This window comes from Gadus morhua, chromosome 4 (assembly GCF_902167405.1).
Source record: "Gadus morhua chromosome 4, gadMor3.0, whole genome shotgun sequence".
Classification (NCBI taxonomy): Eukaryota; Metazoa; Chordata; class Actinopteri; order Gadiformes; family Gadidae; genus Gadus; species Gadus morhua.
In genome coordinates, this window is record NC_044051.1 from 36,272,557 (window position 1) to 36,288,886 (window position 16,330).

The window sequence follows — 16,330 nt, forward strand, 5'->3', positions numbered from 1 at the left end:
CTTTCTATTAGAGAGGGCGGGAGGTATCTCTAGGCCCATGGAGAATGGATAGCAATTCATTGAAATTGACTAATTATTCAAACAGGCTTCATATAATTTGTATATTAAAGTTCTGCTTGACATTGCCACAACACTCATTACCGTTATCTTTGTTATTACAAAAAGCCTGCAAAGTTCACTTGTGAAAAAGACTGCGATTGAACCCCACATTATACATGATTGTGTTCATTCCACTTACCTTTCCATTCTGTGCGCTTAATGCTAACTACCTTTGGATGGATTGTATCATAATAGCGATAATGGTTGAAGATGATCCATTTTACCAGGTCCCTGGTTAAATGTCAAGTTCTCAGTGATGCTCAGTTTAAGCCGGTCCTTCCTCTAGAATGCAGCATTATTCTAAGGGGACAAAGTCAGAAGATTCCTAGCATTGGTCCCCCTTCACTCCCTGTTTGCAGCGGCGGCTGGTGATCCAATTCGTGGGTGGGGTGCAGTAATGGACGGGGGTCCTCCCCAAGAAAATATAAAATTGGTTTCTGGGATGCCCACTAGCTAAAAATGTATTCTGATTCATAGCCTACATCCTGACGTGCAGGGCCTGGACAAGCTTACGCTGCTTTCACTTTCATTCCACTAGTCATTGCTATTTGACCCATGGTTGTTATTCTGATTGTTACGTATTTTAAGAATCTAAGCTTCCCTCACTTGTCCACTAGGAAGTAGGACCGATCATATAAGCTGCGTTACCCTCACATAGCCACAAGGGGAGCATGACGTTATTGAAGGCTGCTCCCCTTCACCTTTAATTAAGTGAAGAAGCCGAAGCCATAACGTCACCCCGGCCACGCCCACTAGGCAACGCCCACTGCATAGGCCACACCCACTTGACGTCCTGTACGGAGGACGTCGAGTGAACGCCCGAGAGATTTTCAGCGACACCCGCGAAGGGTCACGGGCCTCTGCCCGTGGCCCATAGTAGCCAGAGTTATTATCTCTCACACGTGTTCTACCAATTCCTAGAATTCCCTCCGTATAGCTTCACTTAACATGCCGAAACATGCCGAGGACTTTATAATAAATGAAGTGAGTTAAAGCAACCCGGGATTGGACAACTTTCTTCAAGAATATGCAACATGATATTGAGGCATATCATGATCAATGTCCTATAGTGTTTTACCCGATTCTCAAGGTCTATTTCAAATGCACTTTGTGACCGTTGTATAATTTTTCTTTTTAAATACTACATACCGAAAGACTTAATTAATATGTAACTTACTTGTTCCTTTTAAGTATAACATTGCGTGATTGAGGAGTCAAATTCCTCCACTGAAATGGGTAGAAAGTGCTTTTACGGCTCTCTGCTAATTAACAAATTATCACTTCTCTCTGCATGTAGTTATGTTGCGCAATGCACAAATGCTGCTGAGGGAGGTAGCCTATTTGATTTATTGGCTGAATTGTCCAATCAGCTCCAAATTACTACAATGAGTTGAAACACAAGACACAGTGTAGTGTCAAGTGTTTCTTTAATACTCTTGGTATGATAACAAACCTACCATGATTAATCGTTCCTTATGTCGTGTGGTCATATACATAGGTTGGGTTAGTGTCGGGTCTCTTCTTTTTCTGTTTGCTAATTATTTTGGTGTGTGTGTGTGTGTGTGTGTGTTGACGTGTGTCCCGATAGGACTCACTATATTGATGAACCTAGTTCCAGAATCACTCCAGAATCATGCTGTGACACCATGCTGTCAACAAGGTCACCGTACATGTGTGCCTTATATATCTTATGATAAAGTGAATTGATTATTTTATATCTTCTTGTTTGCCTTATATATCTTATGATAAAGTGAATTGCTTACTTTATATCTTCTTGTGTGCCTTATATATCTTATGATAAAGTAAATTGCTTACTTTATATATTCTTATGTGGTAAATTGTGTGCCTTAAAATGTCTTATCATAGAGCCAACTGTTTACTTTATATACCCTTTTTATGTTGTAAATTGAATGCTTAAACATATCTCCTCGTGGAGAAACATTAGAGGAATACAAAGAACGTGTGTCCCTTTAGACCCCATGATATGGGAACACTCGGCATGTGATAAACATTTCCATGATTTCAAGCTTCTTGTGTTGCCCCTCGGGCAAAATAAGGGAAAGTACTTGGAAACATATAACAAAAGAGCTTTTGTTACCAAAAGAGTTAAGCAGAGAGATCTGCAAGGAGGTGCCTCAGCGAGTGCTTGGGTGTTCTTCTGATGATACCAACTGCTGTGGTGTCGTGTGATCTGCTCTCCTCTGCTTTTCTGCTCTAAAAAACGGTGGCCTACATAGCAATAGTTTTCATCTTAAGGACTCTGATACCGCCGCGCTCGGTTCAGACTCCTTTCTATTTTAGTATTGGTCCTCGGAGAAACCCCTTCCCCGACTGTTGGGAAAAATAACCTGCTGAGTACATCACATGTACATTACAAATATAGCTAACTCCTACCCTAGCCTGATGAGCACATCACAGGGCAGACACATTACAATATAGTCAACTCTTGCTCTAACTCAACGAACACAAACATGATAATATATAGTCAGGTCAAGGCCGGAGCCGAAGGCCCCATTTCCCAGGCTGGCAGATGGTGGACACTCAGACAATGCACCAGTCATCCTCAAGAAAGGGAGAGCCACATTAAATTATCACACACAAGACATTTCGGGGGGGGCACTCCCCGTTTTAATTTATCACACCTGAGACATTTTGAGAGCTCTCCCCCGTTAGGAGGAACCAAGAGATACCCCTGCCCACACCAGGGCCTGAGAAGCCACATTTCGGGGGGGCACTCCCCGGTTTAATTTATCACACAGGAGACATTTCGAAGCTCTCCCCCGTTAGGAGGAACACAAGGGATACACAGCAGGGCCTGGGAGCCAAGGCCAAGCAAAACACACAGAACCACACACACCTCAAACGCACACGCCTCATCGAGAGGAGGATACAGCATAAAACTGTATCACACAGGGACTCTTCATCTTCTTCTGAAGCAGACCTTCCCCGGAGGCGAAGCTCCGGACGAACCATCAGCGCTGATTAGGGACTTAGACATATTCGATTTCTCACGCTTTATGACTCTGTATAACCGTTGCCACTTTACTTAATAAATCCAAGGTCCTCGTGCCGACAGACTTTATTACCTCTCCGTCTCATTTTATCTGGTCCAGTAACTAGACAGACCGTTTTTCCCTTCACGACCCAGCCGGAAAGTGTTGGTGGTTTGAGAAGGAATCCGCTTTAGCCTTAGTTAGGTTTCTCTTTCCCCCCCCCCCCTCAGTGCTGCGTACCCTTCATCGGGAAAGGCTCAATTAGGATCCCCTCTTAGATTTAGTATAGTTTGGTTAGAATCTACTCTTTATTTAATCTTGTCCATCTTACATCTATCCTCTTCTTTTATTGTCTGTTCTTTTCAAACCTATACTCAGTTGTAAAAGTTATTTTGATCAAGGTCTCTCTGGTCAACAGGAAACAATGATGTATCTTTTGCCTTGGGAATAACAAAGCCTCTTTTACGTCTCTGCCTTGTCACCCTCTATACACGTCAGTCACAATCAACCATTGCTTGTAATATGCGCGACTATGCTCCTTGCCTAAGCATTTTTAGAATTCGACCCACCTTTCCTCCAAGTACATCCGGGTCATCTCGTTAGGAAAGGAAATTTCCTACTCAAAAAATAGAATTCGTAGAGGTGTCTTGAACACACCAAAAGTTATCGCTTTGAGAGACATCATGGCTCAAAAACAATAATTAAATCAGAAATCAACAAGGTGTGGCAAGAACAATGGGATAGGGAAAATAAGGGTCGGTTCCTGCATACAATTCAGAGGCAGGTGGTAACAAGGAGACATGGCTACTGGAACAGAAGATGTGAGGTTATCATCACATAACTACGCATAGGGCACACATGTCTTAACCAGGCAAACATGAAACAGGGGTCTGTCCTAAATGTAATGGAGGATAGACAGTGGAGCATGTTTTACTGCAATGTGAAGCATACAATTTGGAGAGTGTTGGAAAATGTTAAAGCATTGGGTCAAATAAGCTTGACCTTGGAGGGTGTACTCTCCTTTTCCACACTCAGACCACCAGCATGGAAAAATGTTATGGCATACCCAAAAGCAACAGGTTTATTTGACAGACTATAATTTTTTTTTTTTTTTCATTTATTAATTTAGGGTTTGATTTATTATCTGTTGTTTTCTATTTATATGATTTTGTTTATTTGCTTTTGTTCTTCATAATTAATAACGTATAACCTCCATCGATGCTCAAAACCAGAAGGGTAGGAATTTGAAATTTATGTGAAGAAACTACAAGAGGCTATTATTAAAATAGAAGAATGGTCATTTAAGTGGGGATTTAAATTTTCCATAGATAAAATAATGCCAATGTTCTTTGCAAGGAAAATAATTGTTGGTAATTTAAAACTTCGATTATGTGATCAAGAATTGGATAGAGTACAACAACTCAAATTTCTGGGTTTGCGGTTTGATGAAAGAATTACATGGAATTTACACATTCAGAAATTAGAGAGAACATCACTAAAAACATTTATGTAGGATTAACCAGATCAGTATTAGATTCTGGTCGCATAGAGTTTGGATCTGCAGCAAACACATCTCTGAAAAGGTTAGATAATATTCAAAATCAGGCTTTGAGACTATTCTCATGTGCTATTTGAACGACCCCAACATCAGCATTACGAGTGGAAATGGTAGAAATGCCACTGGAATTAAGGAAAACACAGCTATCTGTAAACTACTGGGTTAATTTAAAAGGTCATAATGAAGATCATCCAACGCAAGATATACTGAAACAATGTTGGGAAAAGGAGAGAAGTGAAACAAAAAGTTTCGGATAAATAATTGAGCAGAAAGCAAGATAACTTGAAGTTAATGAAATAAATATTTGTCCAAAGGTACCACTCTCAGTAATACATCCATGGATACTTTCTGATCCTATTGGTGATCTCACATTGCTTGACAAAAAGAACAAAGATAAGGAATTTATTTTACACCCACAAGTAATAAAGACATATATAGATAGTAACTATTATAGTTGGGATCGGATTTATACAGATGCTTCAAAGAACTCAGCTAACAAAGTCGGTTCCAGAGTTCAGCATTAAAATTTCCAAACGAATCAGTGATGGACTGTTGGTGTATACAGGAGAGATGACGGAAAATTTGTTAGCATTACAATGGGTTGAGGAGGTGAGACCTTTGATATGTAATATGCTCTGAATCCAGTTCTTCATTAATCAACTTGAAGGATAACAAATCAGAGGGAAGACCAGATGTTTTCATTGAAATGCAGCAAACATTACGGTAGGCCTACATACAATTCAAATGATGGGACTAAGTATAATATACCGGCGCATATAGGAATTAAAGGAAATTAAGTAGCTGACAAATGTGCAAAGGAAGCAACAAAAATGAATAATAAAACGGAAATGAAATCTACAATCAAGTATAAATTGGAAGAAAGGTGGCAAAAGCAGTGGGAAGAAGAGAGAAAAGGAAGGTGGTTACACAGAATTGAAAGAAAAGTATGCGTGATGAGAAGCACGGGGAGACCCGGAAAGAGGAAACAATAATATCCAGGTTACGCTTTGGTCTTACGGTCATACAAGATTAAACAGTAGGCTACATTATTTAAAATAGGAAAACACAATCCGGGAGGATGTGAATATTGTAATGAAGAAGAAACTTTAGAACATGTTATGCTTGATAATTGTCAAAAATTGGATGCTTAGAGAAGGGAACTGATATTGAATCTTAAAGAAATTAGGTTGAATTTTGAGAAGAAGAAGAAGAAGAAGAAGAAGAAGAAGAAGAAGAAGAAGAAGAAGAAGAAGAAGAAGAAGAAGAAGAAGAAGAAGAAGAAGAAGAAGAAGAAGAAGAAGAAGAAGAATCTCCAAACCAAACAGTAGGTGGCGGTAATGCTCCATATAGTTTTGCAAGGCGCAATAAACTCAGAACCAGAAGAAGAAGCAGCATCTCCAAACCAAACAGTAGGTGGCGGTAATGTTCCATATAGTTTTGCAAGGCGGCAATAAACTCAGAAGCAGAAGAAGAAGCAGCATCTCCAAACCAAAACGTACGTGGCGGTAATGCTCCATATAGTTTTGCAAGGCGGCAATAAACTCAGAAGCAGAAGAAGAAGCAGCATCTCCAAACCAAACAGTAGGTGGCGGTAATGCTCCATATCGTTTTGCAATTCGCAAATAAACTCAAAAGTAGAAGAAGAAGAACAAGAACAAGAAAAAGAAGAAGAAGAAGAAGTATCTCTAAACCAAACCGTAGGTGCCGGTAATGCTCCATATCGTTTTGCAAGGCGCCAATAAACTCAGAAGAAGAAGAAGAAGAAGAAGAAGGCATCATGGCTTGCAAACCATGGACTTGCAAACGTGCGAAGCATAGCAGTTGCTCAGTGTTTGGATGCACAAATGAACACAAAACTCTATTTTTAGTTCCTTCATCCGAGCCTCTGAAGAACCAGTGGGTTAATTTTATTGTCCCTGGAAATGCACCAGTCTGCGCCAAACATTTCTCTGACGACTGCTTCCTCAACTTGGGCCAATACAGAGCTGGACTTGCTCAATGTCTGAAGATCAAGTCTGGATCAGTACCAACTCTCCACGGCTCAGCTACAAACCTCGAAAAAGTAAGTTAACTAACGCCATATCATTGTGTTGCTTTACTGTATATGGTTACCTTGTTAGCATTATAATGTTGCTGAAGCAATGGCTGTACAGCACAGCCCAGTTACTGTTGCTGATGTAAAGGTAGATGGCATCAGGCACACACACACACACACACACACACACACACACACACACACACACACACACACACACACACACACACACACACACACACACACACACACACACACACACACACACACACACACACACACACACACACACACACACGATCACCGGATCACCGTTCTGAATGAGTGTGTGCACCTTTGAAAACCTGGGGGATCACCTAATTCCAATCAAAGGGTTATAAGCAGATTTTTGCAGAGCTTGAAGTCATTGTATTGAGATGGTGAGATTAGCTTTTAAGATACATAAAATATGTAAACAAATAAATTATGTAATATAATTTGACCATTTTATAGATCAAATTTTAAGTATTAGGCTAATGCAATTCACTTAACATTCTTATCTTATATCTTCTTACAACTTGCACCTGGAATATATACAAAGTAATAAATTGAGTACTGATTTGACCTTGTTGTCTCTACACAGGCCAGCTCATCAAGGGCTTACATTCAGCAGCTTCTCTCAAGGGATGTTGCCTGCCAGACAGACCACCTGGAAACACATACTGTAGGCACACAGCTATCCTTAAACACTTTGCAGCCCCATTTTAAAAGTGAAGGTATGTACTTTCAAACTTGAGTACATCTACTTTTGATGTAGTAGATTCTAGAAAGCACAGATTCTAGGCTGATGCTAGATTCTACCTGCGCTAAAAGGCCTGGTCCTCTTTGGAAAAGCATCATGACCAGATAAATGCCCTGATAAAACTTAAGTCACATTTCAAAGATTAAATCAGTCAAGAGCCCAGAAGGGTTTCAAGACAGATGCCACATGAGCTGGTTTATCATTCTCAAACATCAATGAATTCAGGATATATATATGTTAGCTGATCAGCTTACAGGGAAGGACACGTTGTCACTTGTTGTTGTGTTCGTTGAGTTTCCTCCAACGAACACAATAAACACAAAAAAAGTTTGTTGAGTTTCCTCCACCGTCCAGTTGGAGTTTCCTCCAACTGGTCACCCGCTTGAGCTTTGAGTCTAGGGAGGAGGGTGCTGGAGGAGACATCACTCCCCAAAAGTGTGAATCTGTGTCTGCAGGAAACATTTTAAACCCTCTGGGTCAATGTTAAATACTAGAGCTGTCAAGCGATTAAAATATTTAATTGTGATTAATCGCATTAATGTCATAGTTAACTCACGATTAATCGCAATTAATCACAAATTATTTTTCTATGCTAAATATCCCTTGATTTTTTTTGTCCCATAATTCTTCTCATTTTAATTCTCTTATCAACATGGCGAAGTGCATCGGCTTGCCTTGTGCAAATGATTTTTTATTGATAACAACATTGGCATATACTGATCAAAACAGGACGATACAAACAACAAACAAACAACAAACAAAAAGAGCCTATAGTGCAATTAAACGACTGCTTTGAACAAATGTCATTTGAACATAGCAGTCAGGCTACTGCTTCTTTGTTTTGAGTGACTAATGTATCAAAACAATTACTCTTTATTCTCTTTTTTCTCCCTCTGCAAAAGACTGCGATGCCTTTGGAGACCGTAGCACTCAGCGCAACGCCACCTCGGAGAGTCTGGGTGTGGACACCCCTGGCTCCTCCCACATGTCCAGTCACAGCGGGGAGCTGAAGATTCTGAGCGTCTACGGAAAAGGGGAGGGCCCTCTGGCGATGGACGGCCATGACACCCTCTTCATGGCGTCAGAAGTTGAGGACCTGAACTCGCTGTCTGCAGACCACAGCGTGGCCAAGAGCCTGGAGCGCGGCAAGCGGCTGGTCCGCCGCAAGGAGCTGAGGGTAAAGGTTGGAAATCATCTTCCTATTCACCATCCAAAAGAGAGGCTTCCTCTGTTACAAGTCCAGCACACACCCTTAGATTATAACACCTTTATGATTCAATGTGTCTCACTCTCAAGTAGGGATTCATTTTTCTGTGCAAATGAAAGAATATGTCTTGTGTGTGTTTCCTTCTTTATGTGGAAAGCAGCAGACCCCAGACACCATTTCAATCAAGGTTGAAGAGGATATTGGTGGAGGCTTGCCCGCTGTAGGTCAGTAATACACATTGCATCTATGTAAGCAAACAACCTGGATCAGCTGAGAATGTACTCGATTCTATCTGCGCTAAAAAGCCTGGTCCTCTTTGGAAAAGCATCATGACCAGAGCCCTGCTTAAACACGAGGACTACTTATGCATTTTATAGTAGAATGATTTACAACTTCTTCATGGCGGACAGGTGCAGGAATGCTGAATCAGAGTATTGATAAAACAGGTGATTGGAAACAACAGATGTCATGGGTGTCTTAATGACCTCCTCCGTATCCTTAAAGGGCGGAGATATAGCGGTGCCTTCTCAGCTTGAGCCTTTGACCCCCCCACCCCCCCTCCCTCCGGAGGGGAATAGGGAAAATGTATAGTCAACAAATAGTCAAAATGTAATTCTTCCAATACACACAGCGTGTACATACTGTATCCCTTTGTGCAAATAATGAATTAAAACCTTTAATTTCCCTCTGTCTTTGTTTTCCTCTCTGAAGAAGACGACAATGGCATTAGAGACTGCAGCACGCAGCGCGGCGCCACCTCGGAGAGTCTGCGTGTGGACGCCCCTGGCTCCTCCCAAATGTCCAGTCACAGCGGGGAGCTGCGCATCCTGAGCGTTTACGGACAAGGGGAGGGCCCACTGGCGGTGGACTACCATAACACCCTCTTTGCCGCGTCAGAACCGGAGGCCTTGCGCTCGCTGTCCTCAGACCACAGCGTGGCCAAGAGCCTGAACTGCAGCGTGCGGCTGGTCCGCCTTGAGGAGCTGACTGGGCATCAGGGCGGCCGCAAGGGCCGGCCCGGTGTTTTGTGTGGAAAGGTTATTCCCAACAATGCCAATATGATTGTCCACATGACGACCCACACTGACGAGAAGCGGTATGGGTGCGAACAATGCACGAAGCGCTTCCAACAGCAAAGAGACCTGAAGATCCACATGAGGATTCACTCCGGGGAGAAGACCTACCAGTGTGACCAATGCAGTAAGCGCTTCCTTCGGAAAGATGCCCTAAAGATCCACATGAGGACTCACTCCGGGGAGAAGCCCTACCAGTGTGACCAATGCAGTAAGCGCTTCCTTCGGAAAGATGCCCTAAAGATCCACATGAGGACTCACTCCGGGGAGAAGCCCTACAGGTGTGACCAATGCATGAAGCGCTTCAGAGAGAGCTCCAAGCTAAAGATTCACATGAGGACCCACACTGGCGAGAAGCCCTACAGTTGTGACCAATGCACGAAGCGCTTCAGTCAGAGCTTCGACCTGAAGATCCACATGAGGACTCACACCAGGGAGAAGCCCTACAGGTGTGACCAATGCATGAAGTGCTTCAGTCAGAGATCTGCCCTGAAGTCCCACATGAGGACTCACTCCGGCGAGAAGCCATACAGGTGTGACCAATGCACGAGGCGCTTCGGTTGGAAAGGCCCCCTGAAGATCCACATGAGGACTCACTCTGGGGAGAAGCCCTGTGTGTGTCTGCAGTGCAACGCCAGCTTCAGTGACCCAAGCAATTTGCGTGTGCACATGCTCAAGCACACTTTGGCACGAGGTAACGGGACGCTTTGATTGAGACCTCTGTCCTGTATTGGTTGAAATTACTGCTTTTTTTTTTCTTTTCATTACGATTAAATGCTTTCCAAATTTTGATTCGCTTTCTGTTTTTATTAATAATTGATGTCTGTGTTGAATAACTTATTTTTAGGACAAAGATGATTGAAGATGATCCATTTTAAAAGGTCCCTGGTTAAATGTCTAGTTCTCAGTGATGCTCAGTTTAAGCCGGTCCTTCCTCTAGAATGCAGCATTATTCTAACGGGACAAAGTCAGAAGATTCCTAGCATTGGTCCCCCTTCACTCCCTGTTTGCAGTGGCGGCTGGTGATCCAATTCGTGGGTGGGGTGCAGTATTGGACGGGGGTCCTCTCCAAGAAAATATAGAATTGGTTTCTGGGATGCCCACTAGCTAAAAATGTATTCTGATTAATAGCCTACATCCTGACTTGCAGGGCCTGGACAAGCTTACACTGCTTTCACTTTCATTCCACTAGCCATTGCTATTTGACCCATGGTTGTTCTTCTGATATTGAGGCATATCAAGATCAATGTCCTATAGTGTTTTACCGGAGTCTCAACGTCAATTTCAAATGCTGTTTGGGACCTTTTTTTTTTATATGCTACATGCCAAATCACTTAATTATTATGTAATTTACTCGTTCCTTTTAAGTATAACATTGCTTGAGGAGTCCAATTCCTCCACTGAAATGGGTAGAAAGTGCCTTTACAACTCTGCTAGTTAACTATCGGTCACTTCTCTCTGCATGTAGTTATGTTGTGCAATGCACGAATGCTGCTGAGGGAGGTAGCCTATTTGATTCATTGGCTGAATTGTCCAATCAGCTCCAAATTACTACAATGTGCGGAAACAAGACAGTGTAGTTACATGTGATTCTTCTGAGTAATTCAGTTACTGAGGGGAAGGGAGAACAAGCCTATCTTGATCAATTCTTCATTATGTTGTGTGTTCATTAACAGGGGTAGGGTTCGTGTTGGGTCTTTCTTCTTTTTACTTGCTTAGTGTGTGTGTGTGTGTGTGTGTGTGTCTCGCTGCAGTTCAGAAGGTGAACTGCAACAAGGAGGATTCACCGCCCCCTAGTTGTTCCACATGCATTAACTTTGATATGTCTTTGATCTGTCCTCCATCAAATAGGCACCTGTATATTCAACAAACCACCAATAAGAATTTTAAGAACCAATGCAAAAGGCTTAAAATGTACCACTATCAAAACTAAAACAAATCTTTGGAAAAAAATAATGAATTGTTATGAGCTGGAGCAGTGAATTTCTGTTTTTCTTTTCTTGTTTGATGGTTTCGGTAAATCTGTTCAAATTTTGTGTTATTGTTTGGTCCAAAAGCTTTGATTTGTTTTAACATACGAGCTGAACATCATAATTAAAAAAAAACGGTATTATTTGAACTTTATTATTTATTGCGTAGGATTTATTTTTTACATTTTAATGCTCATTATTTTGTTTGAAGAATTTTTAACCATGTTCAATAAAAAAAAAAAGGAAATTACGGGGAAAGGATGCTTCCACTTTCTCTAATTTTGTCCGCCCAGATTATTTGTCCCGACCGCCCACGAGAAAATGAGTTACGAACGTGTACACATAGTTCTTTCCTTCAGAGAGACACCATGGCTCGCAAATGAGCGAAGCATCGCAGTTGCTCAGTGTTTGGATGTACAAATGAACACAAAAGTCTATGATTCTTCCCTTCATCCGAGCCGCTGAAGAACCAGTGGGTTAATTTTTTGTCTCTGGAAATGCGCCAGTCTGCGCCTAACATTTCACTGACGACTGCTTCCTCTACTTGGGCCGATACTGAGCTGGACTTGCTCAACGTCTGAAAATGAAGAATGTATTAGTACCAACTCTCCACCGCTCAGCTACAAACCTCGAAAAAGTAAGTTAACTAACGCCATATCATTGTGTTGCTTTACTGTATATGGTTACCTTGTTAGCATTGTAATGTTGCTTTAGCATTAGCGCAACAGCTAACAGCCAAGTTACTATCGCTAATGTTACGGTAGATAGCATCAGTTATGTGTGTAAATACCATGGACCTATTAAAGAAAGGACAGCGGACTAAAACATGGCCGCCCATTCATTCCTATAATACACACACTGTAAGTCGAGTGTGCACCTTAGCAAGCAAGGGGCATCACACGAGAATGGGCACAATTCAACAAAGGGGCTACAGGCACTGATCTCTACTGCTTGGATACCAAGGGAATGCAATGTTTAACAATGTCTGCTCACCATACAACAAACGAATACAACTGTATTTTACCGGCCACTGGACCGCAGTAGTTCTAGCGTTTTACTGATGAGATCATTATGACCTGTTAAACTCACCCTAAACACATATGGTGCGTTCCAGGCATCCCGTTTTTTCAAACCCTTCTACCCTCTGATTCAAATCAAAGGGTTATAAGCAGATTTCTGCAGAGCTTGATGTCATGGTATTGAGTTGATGAGATGAACTATATAATATGTAAACAAATCAATGATGTAATATCATTTCATATAACTAAGTTTAAGTATTAGGCTAATGTAATTCACTAAACATGCTTATCTTATATCTTCTTACAACTTGCACCTGGACTATATACAATGTAAAAAATTTAGTACTGATTTTACTTTGTTGTCTCTACGCAGGCCAGCTCATCAAGTGCTTACATTCAGCAGCTAATCTCAAGGGATGTTGCCTGCCAGACAGACCACCTGGAAACACATACTTTTTTGCAGCCCCATTTTAAAAGTGAAGGTGTGTACTTTCCACATTGAGTATTTTTTCCCTTGGTGTAGTAGATTCTTGGCAGCATTGATTCTAGGCTGATGCTAGATTCTAACTGCGCTAAAAAGCCTGGTCCTCTTTTGAAAAGTATCATGACCAGCGCCCTGCTAAAACAAGAGTCAAACTTCGGAGTTGCTTTTCAAAGATGGAATCAGTCAAGAGCCAAGATGGGTTTCAAGACAGATGCCACATGAGCTGGTTTATCATTCTTAAACATCAATGAATTCATAATGTATGAATGTTAGCTGATCAGCTTAGAAGGGAAGGACACGTTGTTGTTTTTTAGTGTCATAATAGAATTATTGCGCTTGCCTCGCATGTCATGTTGTGATCAGATCACTTTGCGCTGGTGTTTGTTGAGTGTCCTTAACCTGGCCAACCACTTGAGCTTTGAGTCTAGGGAGGATTGTGCTGGAGGAGACGTCCCTCTCCAAAACTGTGAATCTTTGGGTGCACTCACACCTAACCGTGCTCAAATGGCCCCATTGTTCTCTGGCCTGCACTCACACTAGGCCATCTGGCCTTTGGGCGCCGCGACTGTGGCCTGGCCACGGTAGGCTCTTGCACATACGTCATCACGTCCTAAGTAACACGTCATCACCAAGCGTCAGCTGCATGGACCATAATAAAGTCTGCTGCCAGTCAGAGTTCTAACAACAATGGACAACAACACACAGTTCGCACTTTGCTGAGTCTGTTCCTTATTTGGATATATGTTTACCGTTTAATGGGAAACAAGGCTCGTTGCCTTTATTATGTCCGTGGTCGTCGCATGGATTATACGTCATCCAGCTCAGGTTACGTAGCCGTACGTGTGCGCGTGTCGGCACATTAGCATCTGTACCGTAGCGGCCCGTGCCGTAGCAGCACACCTCTCCCAGGCCTGGCCCGACTTGCCACACTCACACTAGGGCTGTCAACGAATATTCGAAGTTCGAATATTCGTTCGAAATGTATCCAAAAACGCGAATTCGAACGTGAAAATTAATATTCGAATGTGAAAAAACACACCCGTGGTACAAGCGCCTCTATCTGCTTTGTGAATGAGCCTCTGTCTGTTCGCGATGTCCCTCATAATATTCGAATGTGAAAAAACACTCCCGCGGTACAAGTGTAACAGACTAGTATGTGAAGAGCGAATGTATTTTATCCCCTCGGGGTTTCCGTACTTGGATATAGGTATTCCAGCTCGGCTATGCCATTCAATAAGCATCCGAAGTAGAGCTCAGGGAGCTAGTAGTCTGGCTGGTGAAAGCTGCTGTAACGCAATGTTCTCGGAAAAGTCCGAGACAGCTTTTTTTTCAGGAAACCGAACGGTGCGTAGTGCTGGCCCTTTCGCTGGCATGGTGGAAGACGTAGGCGACATGCATTTTTTTCTTTATCGATTTTAATAGGCCTTCTCGATAAATGGTAAGCAAAGCAAGGAACGTTACCACTAGCATACTTTGTAACATTCAGAAGCGGGCGTCTTCTTCAGATTACTATAGTTTGCGTGCTTGCAGGTGTGGTGGTGAAATGCAAGCGATACAAAGTTGTGGCTTTTCATGATTAGGCCTCCACGTTACTGGGCTGTTTATAGGATATATATATATCCCACTAATTTGAACCATGGTTTTGTCGCATTATTGACATATTGACGGCAACTGCGTAAAATAGGCAACCAGATATTCGAATAGTTCGAATTCGTGATTTTTTTCCAAACGAACATTCGAATGTCAGTTTTGAGCAATTTTGACAGCCCTAACTCACACTGGCAGATTTAGCACGGTTAGGTTCTAAAACGGCCACGGCCAGATGGCCTAGTGTGAGTGCACCCTTTGTCAGCGCTACACATTTTAAACCCTCTGTGTCAATGTTACATACATTTGAAGAGTTTCTTTCACGTGTACAAATACACAATGCCTCCCTTTATGCAAATAATGTATCAAAACAATTAATTTTGCCTTTTATTCTCCCTCTGCAGAAGACTGCGATGCGTTTGGAGACCGTAGCATTCAGCGTGGCGCCACCTCAGAGATTCTGGTGGTGGTCGCCCCTGGCTCCTCCCACTGGTCCAGTCGCTGCGAGGAATTGGTGGTTGGCAAAATAAAGAATATGTTGCCATTTTTGCACTTGTAAATAGTTAATCGCGTTTTAGCTAACACTCAGATGTGAACTCATTCTTGCATGCGAGGGTCTTGAATCAAAAAAAAAATACGCAGGCAAGACATTGAAATTGCAGGGCGTGCTAAACCGCGACCGAACCAGCTTGGCAGTGTGAAAACGCCTAATCTGTCGGTAGTGGGGATTGTCAACTATCCTGTGAAAATGAAAGAATATGTGTTGTGTGTGTTTCCTTCTTCATGTGGAAAGCAGCAGACTCCAGACACAATTTCAATCAAGCTTGAAGAGGATATTGGTGGAGGCATGCCCGCCGTAGGTTAGTAATACACATTGCATCTATGCAAGAAAACAACCTTGATAAACTGAGAATGTACTTCATTCTATCTGCACTAAAAAGCGTGGTCCTCTTTGGAAAAGCATCATGACCAGCGTCCTGCTAAAACACAAGTTAAACTTGGGAGTTGCATTTCGAAGATGGAATCAGTCAAGAGCCCAGAAGGGTTTGACAGATGCCACATGAGCTGGTTTATCATTCTGAAACATCAATGAATTCATAATGCATGAATGTTAGCTGATCAGCTTAGAGCAGGGGTCTCAAACTCAACTTACCTGGGGGCCGCTGGAGGTAGAGTCTGGGTGAGGCTGGGCCGCATCAAGTATGCCACAATAAAGTACAAATATGCAGTCTTCTCAAGCTTTGCTATTAACGGTTCTGCAACATGAATGCATTTTTTAACATGAACGGCTCTTTAAAACATGAACCTCCTTCAGAACATGAAGTGTCCTTCTGAACATGTGGCTTTTCTTGCCTACTCCTCCTGATCACTGCTGCTCTTCATCTGTTCATAATTTTAACACGAAAAGAGAAAAAAATAAAATAGAAAAAAAGCCAGAGGCGTGCAGATGATTGCGGCAGAGAAACTGATTTGTTTAAACTTTCAGGGTCGAATATTTTTGAGAAGAGATGCATGTAATAATTT

General features: G+C 42.2%; 2 protein-coding genes across 7 annotated transcripts in view; both read left to right on the plus strand.

Annotated features, from left to right (window-relative positions):
- Positions 1 to 16,330, plus strand: part of LOC115542374 (uncharacterized) — a 31,313-nt gene that overhangs the window by 10,026 nt on the left and 4,957 nt on the right. For 3 of the 4 annotated variants that reach the window (XM_030354634.1, XM_030354636.1, XM_030354635.1), the window contains exons 1-4: positions 12,006 to 12,353; positions 13,109 to 13,217; positions 15,211 to 15,323; positions 15,603 to 15,666. In XM_030354634.1, coding sequence (XP_030210494.1) covers positions 12,300 to 12,353; positions 13,109 to 13,217; positions 15,211 to 15,323; positions 15,603 to 15,666 — 340 coding nt within the window. In that variant the 5' untranslated portion in view covers positions 12,006 to 12,299. Of the gene's footprint in view, positions 1 to 12,005; positions 12,354 to 13,108; positions 13,218 to 15,210; positions 15,324 to 15,602; positions 15,667 to 16,330 lie in introns of those variants that run through there. The other variant, XM_030354638.1, reaches the window with a different exon arrangement.
- Positions 5,991 to 9,295, plus strand: LOC115542371 (uncharacterized). 3 transcript variants are annotated; one of them, XM_030354630.1, is made up of 4 exons: positions 5,996 to 6,712; positions 7,308 to 7,440; positions 8,369 to 8,643; positions 8,834 to 9,291. In XM_030354630.1, the coding sequence occupies exons 1-4, from the start codon at positions 6,428 to 6,430 to the stop codon at positions 8,903 to 8,905; spliced, it is 765 nt and encodes a 254-aa protein (XP_030210490.1). In that variant the 5' UTR covers positions 5,996 to 6,427; the 3' UTR covers positions 8,906 to 9,291. The 3 variants fall into 3 exon arrangements, with proteins under 3 accessions (XP_030210488.1, XP_030210490.1, XP_030210489.1); XM_030354629.1 differs by having other exon boundaries at positions 5,997 to 6,712; positions 8,369 to 8,649; positions 8,834 to 9,290; XM_030354628.1 differs by having other exon boundaries at positions 5,991 to 6,712; positions 8,369 to 9,295.